At 48.2% G+C, this 17144-nt stretch overlaps 1 protein-coding gene across 4 annotated transcripts in view; it reads right to left on the reverse strand.

Annotated features, from left to right (window-relative positions):
* The window catches only part of RPTOR (regulatory associated protein of MTOR complex 1), a 2822438-nt gene that overhangs the window by 76163 nt on the left and 2729131 nt on the right, over positions 1-17144 (reverse strand). For all 4 annotated transcript variants that reach the window (XM_069655181.1, XM_069655184.1, XM_069655182.1 and 1 more), the window contains one exon: positions 7192-7298. In XM_069655181.1, coding sequence (XP_069511282.1) covers positions 7192-7298 — 107 coding nt within the window. The remainder of the gene's footprint in view (positions 1-7191; positions 7299-17144) is intronic.

Below are 17144 nucleotides of genomic sequence, written 5' to 3' on the forward strand. Positions count from 1 at the left end.
GCCACCTTCATTGCTTCTTTTCCTCAAAGACTGGTGCCTGGGAGGGAGACTGATAGAAATATTTTTGTGAGGTCCTTTGCTGTTTTCGCCTGTGCAGGCTGGGGGACCTGTCCTGCTGTGAAGCTCTATGCTCCTGGAAGCCTCTGAAGCCCCCGAACAAACTTCCCCTTTCTGACCGGGCCTGCCACTGTCAATAAGATCTGCAGGCTGGCTTTCCCAGGATGGCCAATGACTTGATGCTCTGAGAGCTGGTCATCGTCTGTGGATGAATAGAACAAGTCCCAACCCTTGAAGGGGAGATAGAGGATGCGTTCTTGTACATCTGGGTTGAACCTGGTAGCCTTAAGCCAAGCCGTCATCCTCATATCTGTGGTAATGCAAATGGCTCTACCGGCCGTGTCAATATGGGCCCAAGTGGACTCGATTATGTCTTGTGCCACCAGTTTGGCCTCGGCTAAGCCAGCTTTGAAGGCAGCCTGTTTGTGCGCACTGGTAGATCTGGCAGAAAGTCTGCAATCCCTTTCCATAGCCTTTGATTTGCAGCAGCCAGTATAGCATCCCGTGTTTGCCTGCCGAAGATGAAGCCCAGAGTGGGAATACATTTTCTTCCCATAGGCTTCCAGAGTTTTCTTCTCCTTTCCCAGCAGTGGTGTAGTCGAGGCAGACGACATGGATGCCTGCGGCTTGGCATACATGGAAGCCGCCGATATGACCAGGGAATGTGGCTGAGGGTGAACAGATAGCTGTAGTGTGTCCCCTTCGGCCTGCCTGTATTTGGCATCCAGGCGCTTTTGGTGGGCTGAGTGGAGTGTGGCTTATCCCAGTCCCTTTTGGCCAGAGCCTCCACATCCTTCTGCAGAGGAATGCCCGATATGGTTGCTGCTCGGGTGGTAAGGACCTCGGCAAGGACCCCAGCCTTTAGCAGTTCCTTCTAAGGTTGTGGGATGCCTAGATATTCTGCCAATTGCGCAGGACTGTCATGGAAGGCCCTCACTAATGACTAGGTATCAGCATCCTCCTCGTGTCTGTCCACCTGGTCCGTACCTCTCTGATCTCCACTACCGCTGGGCGGTGTCGCTGGTGGGATGTGCGTGGCCTGTAGAGTAGGAGGCGTTGAAGCATGCATTGCGAATATAGGCTGTGCGGGAGCCAGTGAGAGCGGCACCTGTGCCAGCGGTTGAGCCTGCACTGGTGCAGGCGCAGAGAACACCTAAGCGGAGGGCGATACTGGGGCCGGCTGCTGTACTGGAGCCTGAGGCTGTGGAGGCGCAGGAGGAATCATCTCCTTTATTATACCTCCCAAGATGCCCGCCATTTGGGGGATCCTCGTCAGAGTCAGAAACTTGTCAAGGGAAGCGGTCCTCGCATGCTGGAAATGCGCGCTCATGCACAGTGGGCATAGCTGGGGTAACGGGTGCAGTAGGCTGGGCTTTCCTGTGCCATGCCTGCCCTGAGAGTAACTTGCCTCGGTGTAGCACACCGACAATGAGGGAACCAGGTAGGCTGTACACCATGGTATCTGTGATGTAAGCATGGGGACCATTCTACCCTTGGCGCAAAGTCGTGTAAGGGTGCAGAACCTGACCGGTCACTCCTCCTCAGGGTCTCCCCGGGGAAGGAATCCCCTTTGTGGGGTGCTTTGGAGAAGAGAATACTTACCCCTTGTCCTTTGTTTTCCTGCGCACATACTTCTTGATGTGTTCGGGCAGAGACCTGGAGACGAGGTCCCTCCACCTCGTGAGCCGGTTCTCAAGTGACCGTGGGTTGAGCACGTTGCACGCCGAACACCCGTCCCAGCTGTGATCTTCACCAAGACATTGAAGGCAAAAAGTGTGTGTCGGTCAGATGCCGGAAAGGATCCATTGTAGGATGCGCACCTATTGAAGCCCGTCAGTGTCGACATGCGCCGGGGAAGAGTGAGGCACCGGAGGTCGGTGCATGGTTGTTATACCAAGAAAGGTTAAGGAATAATTACCAAAAAGTAGTGGGACCGACGACCCAGCGGAAGGTGAAGCGCATGGAATTAAGAGGGAAAAGGCCTCAACCAGTGGCGTGGGTGAAGCAGGTCTGCTCCGGTCGATACAGAAATGAGGACTGGGTTGTGGCACCGGATGGCGGAGTCAAGGAAGTTCATGCTCTCGGGACACGCCTCCACGCACAGCTACATTTAAAGAGCAAAGGCCTTTCTTGTGTGAAAAAGGTTCTATTCCTGTCCCTAGTGAGGGACGCCCATGCAATATGCAGGAAAGGGGACGGGACGTAGCAGTACATAAACCCACAAGATCTTTTAGAGCCGTCTCAAAGACTATTACAACACCAACCACAAGGGGGCAAGAGGGCAACGCATGAAATTTAAAGAGAACCGCACAGCAAAACGGGGATGTGCTAATTCACAGATAGAGGGTTAACACAGGAAAAATGGAAGTATAGCAGACATAACGAAAGCAAAGCCCAGCCAATTTTGCAGAAATGCAAAGGTGGAAAGGGGAAATCAGAACCGAGGAGAGGGAGTAGGCGTTAGACCTATTCCTGGGGCAAAATAGACTAGTTCCTAGCCAACACAAGAAGCAGAGGTGCATAGACCTCGTACCTTAGGAGAACGCAGAGGGTCCTACTCCAGCAGAGTCCTTAAACCTAGGGGAGCTTGAAATGGCCCAATTGGGAGGTGCAAAATGAGTAGGGCGAGTAAAGGTAGCAACTTTTCTGATTTATTCTCGAAGATTCTCTTAGTTGCAATAATCCAGATGGAATGTAGCAGTATCGTCACTGAATACTGTGGCTAGGGTGAGCAGAAATACTGGTTTTACAAGGACTGTGCCCGAATTGGGGACTCTGTCCCGAAAGTTTTTTGGGAAAGAGAAGGTGGAGTTTGAGGAGGAGGAAAGGGAGGATGACAATGGTATGTATGGTCAACAATTATAAACTAAATAGACTGATCACTAGTCACCTGTGGTAGGAATGCTATTGAATGGCAGCCTGCTGCATTGGGCAAACCGTCACTGATCATTACGTTAATGTCCGTCGCCATAACCTGGGCATTTGTCTATCTTTGTACCATATTTGCTCATTCTCTTTGCCCCTTTCATATCCCACCCAGTAAGTTGCAGAATGAGACAGGTCTTTTTGGCATAAAAAGGCCACCTATTTATTTTCACAACATAATCAAAACATTGCAAACAAACTCTGTGAAAATAGTTGTGAAGGTGCAGCGACTGTTCTGCGTCCAAAACTTGCTTCCCCCTTTTCCCAACAAAGTCCACAGTAGGCCCAGCTCCCCCAACCCTTTGTGTATGAGCCCTGCCTGCCCCTGCAGGTGTTCCTGGGCTGGGGGAGTGCTGTTTATTCGGGGGAAGCTGAGCCCTCATTGCTACCACAGTGCCCCTGCCGCTTAGGCCCCCAAGAAGGGCTGGTCCCAAGAAGAGCGAAGACCCTTCCGGCTTTCCCGCGGCTCATTCTAAGTCTGTATCTTGTCATTGGTAGCCAAAACGCTGTCTTGCTGTTCTGCGACGTCAACAGCCAGGCCTTGCCATACCGCCGTTCCTTATGCAGGGTGGGTGGGTGGAAAACTAAAAACAAGTCATCCGGTGGGATGGGTGTCCTCCTGCTCGAGGCTGGAAACTCCTGCAGCAGGACGCCGCTTGGCACACCCCCTTCTATTGTTGCCCTTTGCGGGCTTTCGTCTGAGTTGGCGCGCTTGCTTCCATAGCCCTCCCCCTTACCCAGGGGGGGAGGGAGGAGGACCCTGCCCATGTTATCCGGGTGCCTCCTCCATCTTTTTCCATCATCACATCCATAACCCAGGCATTTGTCCATCTTTGTACCATCACATTTGCTCATTCTCTTTGACCCTTTCATATCCCACCCAGTAAGGTGCAGAATGAGACAGGTGGTCTTTTTGGCATAAAAAGGCTGCAGATTTATTTTCACAAAATAATCAAAACACTGCAAACAAACTTTATGAAAATAGTTCTGAAGGTGTGGCGACTGTTCCTTGTCCAAAACTTGCTTCCCCCTTTTCCCGACAAAGTCCACAGTAGGTCCAGCTTCCCAACCCTTTGTGTCTGTGCCGCGCCTGCCCCTGCAGGTGTTCCTGGGCTGGGGGAGTGCCGTTTATTCGGGGGAAGCTGAGCCCTCATTGCTACCACCAGTGCCCCTGCCGCTTAGGCCCCAAGAAGCGCTGGTCCTGAGAAGAGCGAAGACCCTTCCGGCTTTCCCACGGCTCATTCGGAGTCTGTATCTTGTCATTGGTCGCCAAAACACCGCCATGCCAAAGGTGGGTCCACGCCCATCCTGGCTCCCCCCCTTCCTTATTTTATAATGCCCGCAGCTCCCTGCTCAGATTCCACAGGGCCAGATGCTGATGGCAAATCCCTGCTTCATTGCACTTTGGATTCCTTTATTGATCCATGTTACTAAACCCAGCTTGTGATATAACATTCCCTTTTAAGCAGCAGCCAGCTGACTGAATCACGCCTGCCATACTGCTCCCTCAAATTCTTTGTCTCCATATCTTAGAAGGCCAAAGCTCCACAACCCACTTTGCTCTGGCTGCCCTTGCAGGAGTTACCATGCTGGGGGAGCGCCGTTCCTGACGGTGGAAGCTGAGCTTTATTACTTTGTTAAAATTCTAGGAACCACATTAGAATTCCTTCCCCCTTGCATCAGTCCTTTCCATACTTTATTAGGCTAAACTCTCCAGCCACACCACTCCTCGATTTGCCTGCCCTTACAAGCGATCCTGTGCTGGTGGACCGCCGTTTCTGACAGGGGCAGCTGACCTCTTCTTCCTTTATAAAAGCACCCCTCCGCACTGGGTTTCAGAGCAAAACGCACCATGGGAGAAACAAAACCCTTTCCTTATTGTTGACAAGTTTCCATATCGGCTTCTTAATCCAACTTTCCTTCTTGTTTGGAATGCTCGGCCTTTTTACTTGTCATGTCAGCCCAAGTTCGCCCGCCTTAAACCTCTGCGGGCTGCCTGAATTTACCGGGCTGGAGGAGTACCATTTGTGACCGAGAGGCGCTGACCCTTCCCCTTTTAAATACACTTTCATCGCTTTTATTCATTATTTAGGCCGTAGCACCCCAGCCATAGCTCAAAACGGACTGGCTGCCCTTGCCGCATGTCCCCGGCTGAAGGAGTCCCGTTCAACCCTAGGAGTCCGAGCATCTCCTCGTCTTATTCAGGCCTCCCTCGCCCATCTTTCCACCACTCCCCTCAAGTAGAATTTTGCCAATAACCTATACCCCTACCTACCAGATGCACCACCACCACTGCTAAAAGCCGCTACTATTCATGCTACTCCTCCTGCTGCTTTTTTAGCCTTGTAAATATGATGCTACCTAACCCACAAATCCTGCTATTCTTTCCACTCCTTTTCTGTTGCTCAAAACGTACCCGCTACCTGTTATTCTAAAAACCTGGCTCCCAATGCTATTGATGTGCCCCAATGCATTGCTTACTACCTTATTTCCGAGAAAGATGCCTCGCTGCTCTTGGCTCGTAACTCTTGGCCCTGAATTCACTCTGCACCCCCAGCTCCTTAGCACCAGCCCCAGCCCCTTATCCCCACTTAAAGTGAAGGGTTGCTAATGCATGACCCTTGGCACCCTAGTCATAAACTCCAAATTTGAATATTCCCTGGGTCAGACGCAACGTTAAGAGAGTCAGGTTTACCTTTGGATGAAGGCAGAACTATCCATGTTGCTTTATTAGCCTTGTAGAGACACTGCTACCGAACCCAGCAATCTTTCTATTATTTTCATTTCTGTTATGGTGTTCAAAACTTAACCCCTAAACACGCACTAAAAGTGTCCAACCATTTATTGTATTCCCTGGCGCTATGTTGTTACAGTCCGCCCAGCCACCAAGCACAAAGAACGGTAAGTTAAAATCCGCCCTCCGCATTACGCCAGATGTTAATGTAGAATAAAATCCCTGGCTATGTACTCCCTAAATTATCATCTGGCATTTGTAGTTACCACTGCCAGCTGCTCCCGCCCGCAGCCAATTGAGTGTTTTTTTCTTTAAAGTCCTACGTCCCTCTGGGCCCCTCCAGATCCGCACTGATAGTGCAGAATTACAAACCTTACCCAAAATGTAAACCCCAACCTGATCCCTGAGCAGTCTTCTGCTGACTCTCCTCCATCTCCGTAAAGACCAAGCTGCCACCTAGCAGCGTGCTGTGTTGAAACCGGGCTCTGTCGCCCTGTGACCTTCAAGGGCATCACGCTGCCACAACAGAAAAGTGCGGGATAATAACCCAGGAGCCCACTTAAACCTTCCATAACCTACCCTAGCACAAATATCAAGCTCCCTCTTGCCCCAGGCCCAGTATTAATTACCCCATAGGTCATTCCGCAGTGAACAACCAACCGCCAACGTGCAACAGGCGCATAACCCTGTGGTTAATTGCAAGAGGCCCCTCACATCTGGAAAACAAATCTGAAAAACAAGGCCATAGCGTTTATATGTTGAAAGTACAAAACATTTAACGTACGCATTCAGGAGCAAAATGAAAAACACGTCATCCGGTGCGGCGGGTGTCTTTCTGCTCGAGATTGGAAACTCCTGCAGCAGGACGCCCGCCGACTTATATGCTGCTTGCCACACACCCTTCTATTGTTTGGCGCACTTGCTTTCATAGCCCCCCCCCCCCCCTCACCCGGGGAGGAGGACCCTACCCAGGTTATCCGGGCGCCGCCTGCATCTCTTCGTGGTGCTCTGTGGCGACCGCTGCTGAACGGCCGCAGCTTGAAGGACCTGCGTGCACACTAAGATTGTCTTCGTGAATATCCAGGAGCAATGCTTAAAAGGCACTACGAGTGTATAACGCACACATCGATACTAGCATGCTCAAGTCATGGAAGCCGAATGTGAAGGGATCAGACTTAAGTCAAGGTGCTGCCACAGCTTTCAGAACTCCCCCTCAATGCCGCCCCTCGCCCCCTTCCACTAATGACAATTTGAGAAAGAGACTGCAAGAGCCGGGAGCAGGGAAGCGGGAACACTGCCGACAGACATCTTTTTACGTCTAATGAAAAAAATCTAATTAGAAAGATTTATGATTGGGAACATTCCACATGTCGAAATTTAAATGGCATCATTAGAATATGCAGGAACTTTCACCATGAAAAGATGAGCACATGGACCAGGCCCATCCCAAGCAGCAGCTGGAAAGGACGCATTACCTGCACTTTGGTTTCTCGGTCTGTGTCCCATAGGCGGATAATTCGAACATCTCCAGAGGTCATGAGGAGACCCGTCTCTTGCTCCCAATCAACCACCATCCCAGCTCCTGCACGCAAAAGAAAGGCAGACTTATTAACCTCCTTCCCTAGCATCCAACCTTTAAAATCCACGGATCACACCAGGCTACAAACGGCCATGAAGCTTTTCCAAGCAGACACTTATCACCTGTGCACATTTCATTTACATCTTACACCATTTATCAAGTCATCTAGCAATCAGAGGAACAGATGACTTACCCTGGGTAATGTTCTCCCAGGTGAATGTTCCTTCTATGGATTCCTGATCTTAGATATATTCATATAGCTAGCACCACACACGGGACCTCCGCTTCTTTCTTTTTTTCCCATGCTTAGAAGCAAAGTTGAAATTAGAAAACTGTATAACAGCTCTGCCGAAGCAGGTGTCTGGAGCTGACAAGAGGATCCAGGTAATGTTTTGAAAACGTGTGTAATCATGTCCAGGTTGCAGAGCAAGAGATGCCTAGCCTCGGGACTCTTTGGAGCACTGAAGTACACAGCCATTTAACTAGTGGAATAAGCCATGGGGCCTCCAGGCACTTCGTTTTCAGCTAGGAGTAGCACTCGGCAATGCATAACACAATCATCCAAGACAACATCTGCGTTGTGACCCATCTACCCATTCTAGCAACGGAATAGCCTACAAAAAGTTGATCATCCGCCCTGAAATTCCCATATTCTTCTGATGTCCCATTACTGGAATCGTTCCTCCTCCTTAAATGGAGGAGGAGAATACCAGGAGTTGGATCCTTTAAACAAGATGGGACACTACTCAGGATAAAGGTCGTATTCTGAGGGTAAATGTATTCTTGGAGAAAACTGTGTATGGGTACTTACAAGAAGAGTTTGTAGTTTGCTCAATGTATAACACTGACGTGATTTTAAATTTCAGTTTGAGTTTTCAAGAAAAATGACAAGATACAAAATACATTACAGCCCCACCCGTTACAACAGACACATATAAAGGGAGTCATTTATTCACCCCCCCCACCCCCTTCACCCCACTCCCTCCTCCCTCACATTAACAAGAAAATGGCTCGGACATGCCCACCTGAACTCTGTTATACTTCAAAAAAGAATCTCTTGGACAGGTGTCAATCCCAGGCTGTGTATGGTAGGTAACCTTGATGTTGCGAGGGTCGAGGGCTCGTGACTCCCCTCCCCCACAGAGAAATGGGACAGTCACTCTTTCTACTTATCAGACGTATTTTTCACAAAAATCACACCATTCTGTTTCAACTGACCCAGGGTCACCATGTATTGCTGCTGTTATGCGTTCCATCAGGTATACATTCAGAACCGTGTTGATCCATTCTTTTTTCCAGGGCGGAGCTCCCTTTTCCAGTGGGCAGCCAGACAAGCCCTCACAGGGTCATACTGCCATCAGTGCAACCATTTGATGGCATGTAGTTTGCAATGGCAGGAAATGGATGTTTGGGAGGCTCCCCAGCATTTCCTTTGCCATGTCTGGGGTGGAAGTTCCATTGCCAAATTTCCCTCCCCATGACGTCTCAACCTGGTTGAGGACCCCCTTCTCGTCTCCACCAGGTCCCTGTATAATGCACCAATCAACCTTTTGGAACCAGATGCAGTGTCTAGGCCTTTCTCGAAGGGTGTGAGTTCCCTTTGGATTTTCCCTTTCCAAACCTCTCTCATCAAGACCCCATTCAGTTGTAGTTACGAGAAGACTGAGAGCATGCCCATTCCAAGTATTGTGATGAACCTACTATCCCTCCACAAATGACAGACACTTTCCAGACCCACCTCGTACCAGCCCTGAAACCTCTCCGGATTTGGAATGGCATCCCTAACCCCCGGTACCCACAAATGCCCCACTGGTGAAGGCCATGTTGTGACGCTCCCGAGTCCGGCTACTTGTCGCCAGAGGCTCCAAATGGTACCTAGAATGGGATGACTTCTTATCCTCTGTAGTAGCTTTGACCTAGGAACCCACAGCCATTCTCTGACAGTAGCTGGGCGTAAGTGGTAGTTGTTAAGACCAACCCACTGCAAATCTTCCCATCGTCTGAGATGTGGAATCAGGATCCTAAGCGGAGTAGCTTGATAGTAATGTTGTATGTCCGCGAGACCCCCGCAGCCCCCAGTCCTTCGAGTGGTTTATTCCCCTGCCAAATAAATCACATGAGAGCCCTTGGTTAATTAAAGTAGGAGCCCAGGATCTGTATTGGGAGCATCCGGAAGATGGTACAACTCCCCAAGGTCCTTGTAAAGGATCTTGGGGAGTAGTACCATTTTAATCGCGTCCAACCTACCCATCCATTAGATGGTCAGCTTTTCCCATTTCGCTAGGTCTGTCTCCTGTCCAGTCACTGGGGGCGGGAGGTGGAGGAATTTGCCTCAGAGATCCTTCAACTCTCTAGTTATTGGAACGTCCAGGTACCTCAAGGTCACCATACTAACCCTCATGCCCAATGATGAGAATAGCCCAACATCACATTCCCTGCTTCGGTCCAAGGGGAAAAGGACAGACTTGCGCATGTTTAATTTGAACCCTGCCATGTGGCTATATTCTTCAATCACAGCTTCCATTGCAGGCACAGAGATCAGCTGGTTTACCACATGCAGGAGCAGTTTATCGGAGTACAACCCCAATTTGTAAGTATCCCCTCCCCCCACAGCAAACCCTTCCACTTGCGGTTCCCGTCTCAACCTATGGGGCCAGAGGTTCGAGTGAGTGCACAAAGAGAGCAGGGGAAAGCGGGCAATGTTGCCTTGTCCCCCTACCCAGGTTAAACCACCTCGAGTATCCCCCATTAACCACCACACAGGCCCTGGAAGAGGAGTAAATTGCCATGATACCACAGAGAAATCTCTTGCCCGCCCCTATTTTTGTAAAGACCACCTCGAGGAAATCCCACTCCACTCTGTCAAAGGCCTTCTCAGCGTCTACGGAGAGGAGAGGAGAGTGGGGTCACACTGCATGCCCTGAGCTTCGTTAATCAGGTGAAGTGTCTTTCTCATAGGGTCTGTACCGTGTAGCCCAGGTACAAAACCCACTTGGTTAGAGTGGACAAGCTTCGGGAAGTGCACCACCAGCCTTGCCGCCAGGACCCTAGCATAAATCTTGGCATCTATGTGTAGGAGTGAAATTGGGTGATACGAGATGCAGGACCCAGGGTCTCTACCCTCCTTAAGTATCACCCTCATGATGTCCTGGGCGAATGAATCAGTTGCTCTCTCCATTTCCATAATATCATTAAAGAGTAGAGTCAATGAAAGGGGAAAAAACGTCTCCCGGTGCTTCCCAAAGCCAGAGGCACCCTATAGCGTTCTTAATTTCCTGACCGGTAATTGGGGCCTCCATGGCCCCAGATTCGACCCTTGACAGGGATGCTACAGAAGCCCTGTCGAGATACTCATTGACCTCCCCTTTGACGGTCCCTCCTTCACTTCTGTATAGGTCCTCGTAGAACGAGGAAAATGCCTCTTCAATCCGTTCCACTGTACCCTCGATAGTCCCTTCCCTACCCTCGACCCCGGAGACCCATCTCTCTGCCCGTTGTGCCCGCAATCTCGCAGCCAGGAGAGCGTGTACCTTATCACCTTTCTCATAGAATTTCTGTTTCAGAAACTGTAGATTGCGGGTTATCTTCCCCTCCTCAAGCAATTTCAGATCATCTCTCAGGCCCCTTGCCTCCAGAATACGGTCCGCCCTATTAGCAGAAGAGAACTGAGCGAGCATTTTCCAGGGCTCCTATTTTGTCCCAAGCCCTTTCTCGCCTCTTCTTGCGGGCCCACTCCCTAATCAACAAACCCCTCCATGTGGCCTTTGCTACGTCCCATACCGTCCCCTTCTCCACCTCCCCCATCTCATTAATGATGAAGAATTCCTTAATATCATTTTCAAATTCTTCCTTGAAGACCGGGTCCTTCCACAGCGTCTCATTGCACCTCCATTTAGAGCTTCTAGGGCACAGACCTCTCCAATTAATGTCTACTGACAACATGTCATGGTCCGACCATGAGATCCGGTGAATCCCCGAGTTCCCTGCCACGCCCCATAAATCCCTGGATATGTACAGATAATCTATTCTCCTGAGAATGCCTTGTGGAGCGGAATAGAAAGTGAATCCCCTCTCCTGTGGGTGGAAGTACCACCGTATGTCCCTCAAACCATACAACCCCATAGCTGTTCCCAGCTCACCCTCTCCTTGTTTCTGGGGTTCCCGTTCCTCTCTATGTCTGACCTGCCTATCCAGACAAGCATCCATCAACATGTTGAAATCGCCCCTCAGGATAAGATGCCCCTGTCCCTGCCCACCACTTTCTCTAGGATTGTTTGCAGGAATCCTTTCTGCCCCTGGTTTGGAGCGAATATTGTTGCAAAGGTAAAACGTATTCTCTTGATCAGGCCAGAGATCAACACGGCTCTCCCTTCTGTATCAGACCATACGTTTGTCACTTCCATCAGGAGCCCTTTCTGGACCAGAACCCCCACCGCTGCCTTTCTGGATACTCCTGACCCCCAATGTTTGCTTCCTTTAAGGCCACAACGGATCCTCAGCTCGTCTCTTCTCTGGTATCTAGTTTCCTAGAGTAATAATACATTGATCTCTGCCCCTCTAAATTCCTTGCCAACCAGGACCTCTTGGTGGGAGAGTTAAGCCCCTTAACATTCAGTGTGCATACACGCAGAAGGTAACCCATCGTGACTCGAGCTCTCTCAGCCAAGACTAATCCCCATGACCAAAGTGAATCTCATAACAAAAGCAGATCGCCTTAAAGCAAAGTGCTCAATTCCTCAGGTGAACAGAACACGAGCCAACTTGTGTAGTCTATAATGCCTTTGCCCACTGATATGACTGATTTTCTAAAATCTGGCCTGGTGGACAGATGTACAGAAGGCCAACCTTTATTGTGACGAGAACAACTCTGGGAAGCTGTAGCCAAACCAGTTTAGGTAGTAGTGACAGGCAGTTTAGGCTACGTTCTTCAGAGGGGGTGAGCTTGTAAAGGGTCCACAATGAGGTCACACAATGGCAATCACAGATTACACTTATACAGGATGTATAAAAATACATTTATTTAATTATGGCCAAAACATACTATAGAAAAATCACTACAAGCAGGTAGGTGTATCACACAACACTATCAAACTAAATACACATATAAATTCATTTGGTTATTTTTTTATTTTATTATTATAGGCACATGGTTTATTGCAAACCTTTGCCAGGCACATGAACAGTCTATCTATATTTATAGTTCAGGTTAAAGTGAGAGATTTAGAAGTTGTTTCTCAAAGAGTTCTGTATCACAAGAAAAAGGTACCATGTTTCATTAAGAAATTCACTTGGTTGTAAGGCACAATACAAATCAGAAACTCATGCAAAGGAAAGGTTAGACAAGTATTATGCACAAAAAGGTCCACAGAGATGATCCCTACCTAAAATTGTCCAGCCCTAAGTTGCCTGGGGCATTGTGTGCAATAGTACAGGACACAGTACCACAGACATTGGGATGCAGGAAAAAATGCAGGTAGGGTCTCTGGGGTCCAGTGAAGGGCTCTTCGGGTTCAATTTAGACTAATGCCCCAGAGTAGCCCCAACAGTCAGATATTTTGCACAAGTAAGCAATGGCAAAAGCCAAAAGTGTTATAAATAAGCTTTATTATAAGCCCATAGACTTGTAATGGGAGTATAGGGGTAGGTTAGAAACTCTGTAACTTTCCCCCCTTACTCCGATTCTTCCCCAGACTTCGCAGAATGAAGAGTGTCCGACGTTGCAAAAAGTCGCAGTCCTCGATTCCCAGGGGTTGAAAGTCGCGCTGATCTCCGGTTGGTGTCTTTTACTGTTGCAAAGACTCTCAGTCGAAGAATGCAGGAAAACTCGATGTAGCAACCCTCCCAGGACTGGACTCCGGTCAGGAAAGCAATTTTCGGACACGCACACGGTGGCGCAAAAGGACTCAGCAGCTGTGGTTGGACTTTCCCTTCTATCTCGGATCCCCCTGATGCTAGGACGCAAAAACCTTGCAGGCGGTAGTCTTGCAGGGCCACCTGATGAACCCCCAAGTTTCAAGTCGAAACATAGTACAGCGATGCCGGCAGCACGGCAGCCCAAAACGAAGCTGGTCAGCCACAGGACAGTTCCAGGGAACCTCCTAAGGCTTCCTTTGGCAGGGCAGCAGGCAGACGGCTGGAATGGATGGTCCCTCCACTCCAAGGGTCGTAGCTCCTTCACAGGACCACTAAATATCAAGAGCAAGACAGGGCTCTACCAGGACGGCATAAACAAAGAGGAACTCCAAATGCCTCGGGAACACAGGGGAGCAAAAAACTAGCATATGACAAAAGATGTTCCCGTATGGCTAAAGTTATAACAAAATTTAAAGAGCTAACAGTACCTATTCAACTGGTAGCTAATACAGAACAAATCATTCAGTTTAACATATGCACTTGTATCACCAGCCACACTAGACCTCAAAGGTGCCATTTATTAGTTGCACCTAGCATGAAAAACTCACAGTATATGAAGAAAAATATATTTATTTTTTATTTATAAAGGAAGACATGAATGTGCAAGTGTTAGGCAGAATCCTGTGCAGTTCCCTTGGGGAACACTGCAAAAAGATTAACAGTACAGGAGCAGCAGTAAACCCAATTGGTAGTCTGCATCACCCAGATTTACCTGGTAGCTGTGGCTGAGCAGTCAGACTTCTCTCAAGAAGAGTAGGGCAGTATGCAGAGTATACACAATAGGGCCAAAGCACAGTAGAGCAAACAAACACTGACCAGAGCTTTGTATAAAAGTATATAGTTATTTATTTAAAACACACTTTAGGTAATACACTAGCACCCTCAATGAAAAGTAATCTAAAACACATTCAGGTAAGTATACACACCTCCCTTGATAACTATCAGACAAGTCAGGGTTAAAGCACAACTATTTGTTAAGACAGAAGTGAGCGCTTAACCTAGATGGCACTCCAATAGTGTAGTTAAAGGGAGAGAAAAAGGCAGAGCATAAGAATAAAACAGTTCAACACTTTTAAGAGTTCTGAGAAAGGCAGGTTATACTGTAGAGCCAAAGTTCATAGGCCAGGCCCACTTTAAATGGAGCAAAGCGAAATGTACCCAGGATCACATGGTTTAAAGTGCACTGAAAGTCTTTGCAGAGTGTTCAAAAGAGGTTGGGGTGAGTCAAAAGATATAGTTAGAAGGCGTGGAGCCAACCCAGTTTAGAAGCCAAGGATTTAAGGGTCACCTTTAGCACTCTGTAGGAAGGGGAGGCCAGGCAGGACACAGTACCTTAAGAGAGAGGAAGCTCCAGCGGGGGCAGTTGTTCCTGGCAGTGGTTGAGGTTCGTGGTTCCGACCAGGGGAAGAGAAGACCTTGTCGAGGAGGAAACGTGGAGTCGTTGCACTGCATAGGGATGAAACCAGCCACAGAGTTCCCGATTGAAAGGTGCAGTCCCTTTATTCGCGGTCAAAAGTGGTGAGCTTGGCTATCCGGCCGCCGGGGTGCTTTGCACGGGCGATTCGACCAAGGGCCGTCTTTGGAAGCGAAAAGGGTGAACTGGTTGGAAGGAAGAAGACTCGTCCAGCAGAAGAACTTCTCTTGTCGTTGGGAAAGTGGTGAGGTAGCTGCAGCAGCGCTTCACCGGTGGCGTTGTCGTTGCAGATGGCTCAGCTTCGTCCCTCTTCGGATTCTTAGGTCCTGTGGCGACTTCTGAAGTTCCAGTCCCAAAGGCCCTGCTTTTATGCAGAAAACCCCCCATTCATGAGCCTAGCTGTCAATCACACATGCTAAGTGGTGAGCCGGGCGGCTCACCACTGGGCCAATCAGAGTAGAGTGCGACTTGGGTTGCTAAGGCAATGCAGTCCAGGGTGCCAATTCCCCCCTCCACCCTTCCTGTGGAACCCAGACAGAGTGGCACCATTTGGAGGGCTTCTGTGGAGAAGCCTGCCAAAATAGTGGAACAAAGGGCTCGACCTTAGTCAGAGTTACAGAGATGGACACAAACGCCATTTTAGAATCGATTCTGGCAAAAAGACCCAACTGGTGATTTAATATTAAATAAATAAACCACCGGTATCTTTAACATTGCACCAAAAAGTGGTGCGTTTAAAATCAATGGGAAAATCCCATAGAGAATATTCCGGTGGAATATTTCGCGTGGTAACCACTGTCACCAGCCAGAAACTCGACAAGGGGGGACTGGACAGTGCCCCCTTGAAAACAGACCCAGGGGCAATCGAATTACCCCTTACCAGTACTTCCACAATATGATGGTTTGTACTGGCTCTGTTCACAATTTTGGACTAGTAAAGCCAATGGTGGCTTTACATGTCCTGGGAGACAGTAGTCAGTCCCAGGGTATCAAGTCTATGTTTGAGGCTCACTGTAACACCCCTGTGGTACTGCACTGAGGGTGCTGTGTACCACACATACAGAAAAACAGATGATACCCTATGGAGTAAAAAGAAACCCCATAGCCCATAAGCACATAAGTCAAAGACATACCTCAAATCATGCCTAAGAGTGGGAGGAAAAGAGTCTCACTCTTAGCAGGAGAAAAAAACAAACCCCAAAAATCCAGCACAGCTGCTAGGGGACTCACTAGGTTTGGGAAATTAGCCTTATAAGATAATTCTCCCCAACAGCAAGTAAGTAAACATATATTGGTAAATCTTCAAATATATACAAAATACATTCAGTGTTATTAAGAAAGAAAAGGAAAAAAGAGGGGAGAGAAATGAGTAAAGAAGAGAACAGCAGAAACAAACAGGTTAACAAAAACACTGGGTCTGATAGAAGTCTATCTATCCAAGTTAAACAGGCAAGTCTTGTTCTGATACGAATTTCTCACAAAGTTATTTGAACTGAGTTGGGCGGAGAGCAAAGTTTAACTAACTGGCCCTTGCTAAATCAAAGGTATGGTTCGTAAATTTGGTTATAACAGAAATAGCAATTTAATACAAGACTTTTTTCCATGTAAAAACATAGAATAATTAACTGAGAAATTATGCAACAGACAAGAATCCTGTGTATTAAGCCAGACTCAGGCAAAAAGCAAAAAACTAAAGAGTTGACCCACAGGCTGAAAATAATGTATATAATTGCTTTTAGTGAGACAAAAACCTAGAAGGTTGTACAACAGGCTGAAATGATGTCCTACGCCTTCCACTGGTAAGCGTGAAAGCCACATCCTCCGGTCATAGGTACATGTGCACCTATGCCTGGGGCGCGGCAAAGTTGGCGTTATGGTGGTGTGTAGAGAAATAAAGACCACCTTCTTCAGGAAATTCAATCCTAAATTCAGCCCCTACAAAAACAATCAAATGTCATACCATCATGTTGTGTTTATTTTGAAAACTTTTTTAACATTCAGAGTGAGGCATTTAGCACGAAGGGTGATTTGGAAATACCAAAAAATGCTAAACACCACCAGGTAGACACCCCTTTAGGTTGGCAGGCGGACCCCAGACAGCTCACTCCCATTTCCCATAGCCAAAGATGAGGTGAAAGCTAAGCCACCTAGTTGTGCAGAGTCCGTGAACACCGTGAAAGAAAAGAATACCAAGGCCAAGAGCAACAATAAATGAATATATATATATATATATATATATATATAGATAGATTTAAATCAGTGTGAATAGGAATAAAAGCACCCATATTAAGTGATTTAGAAAGATAGCCATAGTAAGGTATACTGGGTCCATACCTAGAGAACCACTATGGCTGCCTCCTAGACAGGCATTCTGGAGAAAGAACAGCGCATTCGGTACACTCAAGTTTGCGGAGCCACCTCAGGGGGATGGAAACATATCTATAGCAAAATGGATGTCGTTAGGAAGTTGAACACAAATACTAATGATGAATTCTGAATATCGGAATAAGCGAAAACTAAAG

Source organism: Ambystoma mexicanum, chromosome 3q, assembly GCF_040938575.1.
Source record: "Ambystoma mexicanum isolate Mex_15411 chromosome 3q, UKY_AmexF1_1, whole genome shotgun sequence".
Lineage (NCBI taxonomy): Eukaryota > Metazoa > Chordata > Amphibia > Caudata > Ambystomatidae > Ambystoma > Ambystoma mexicanum.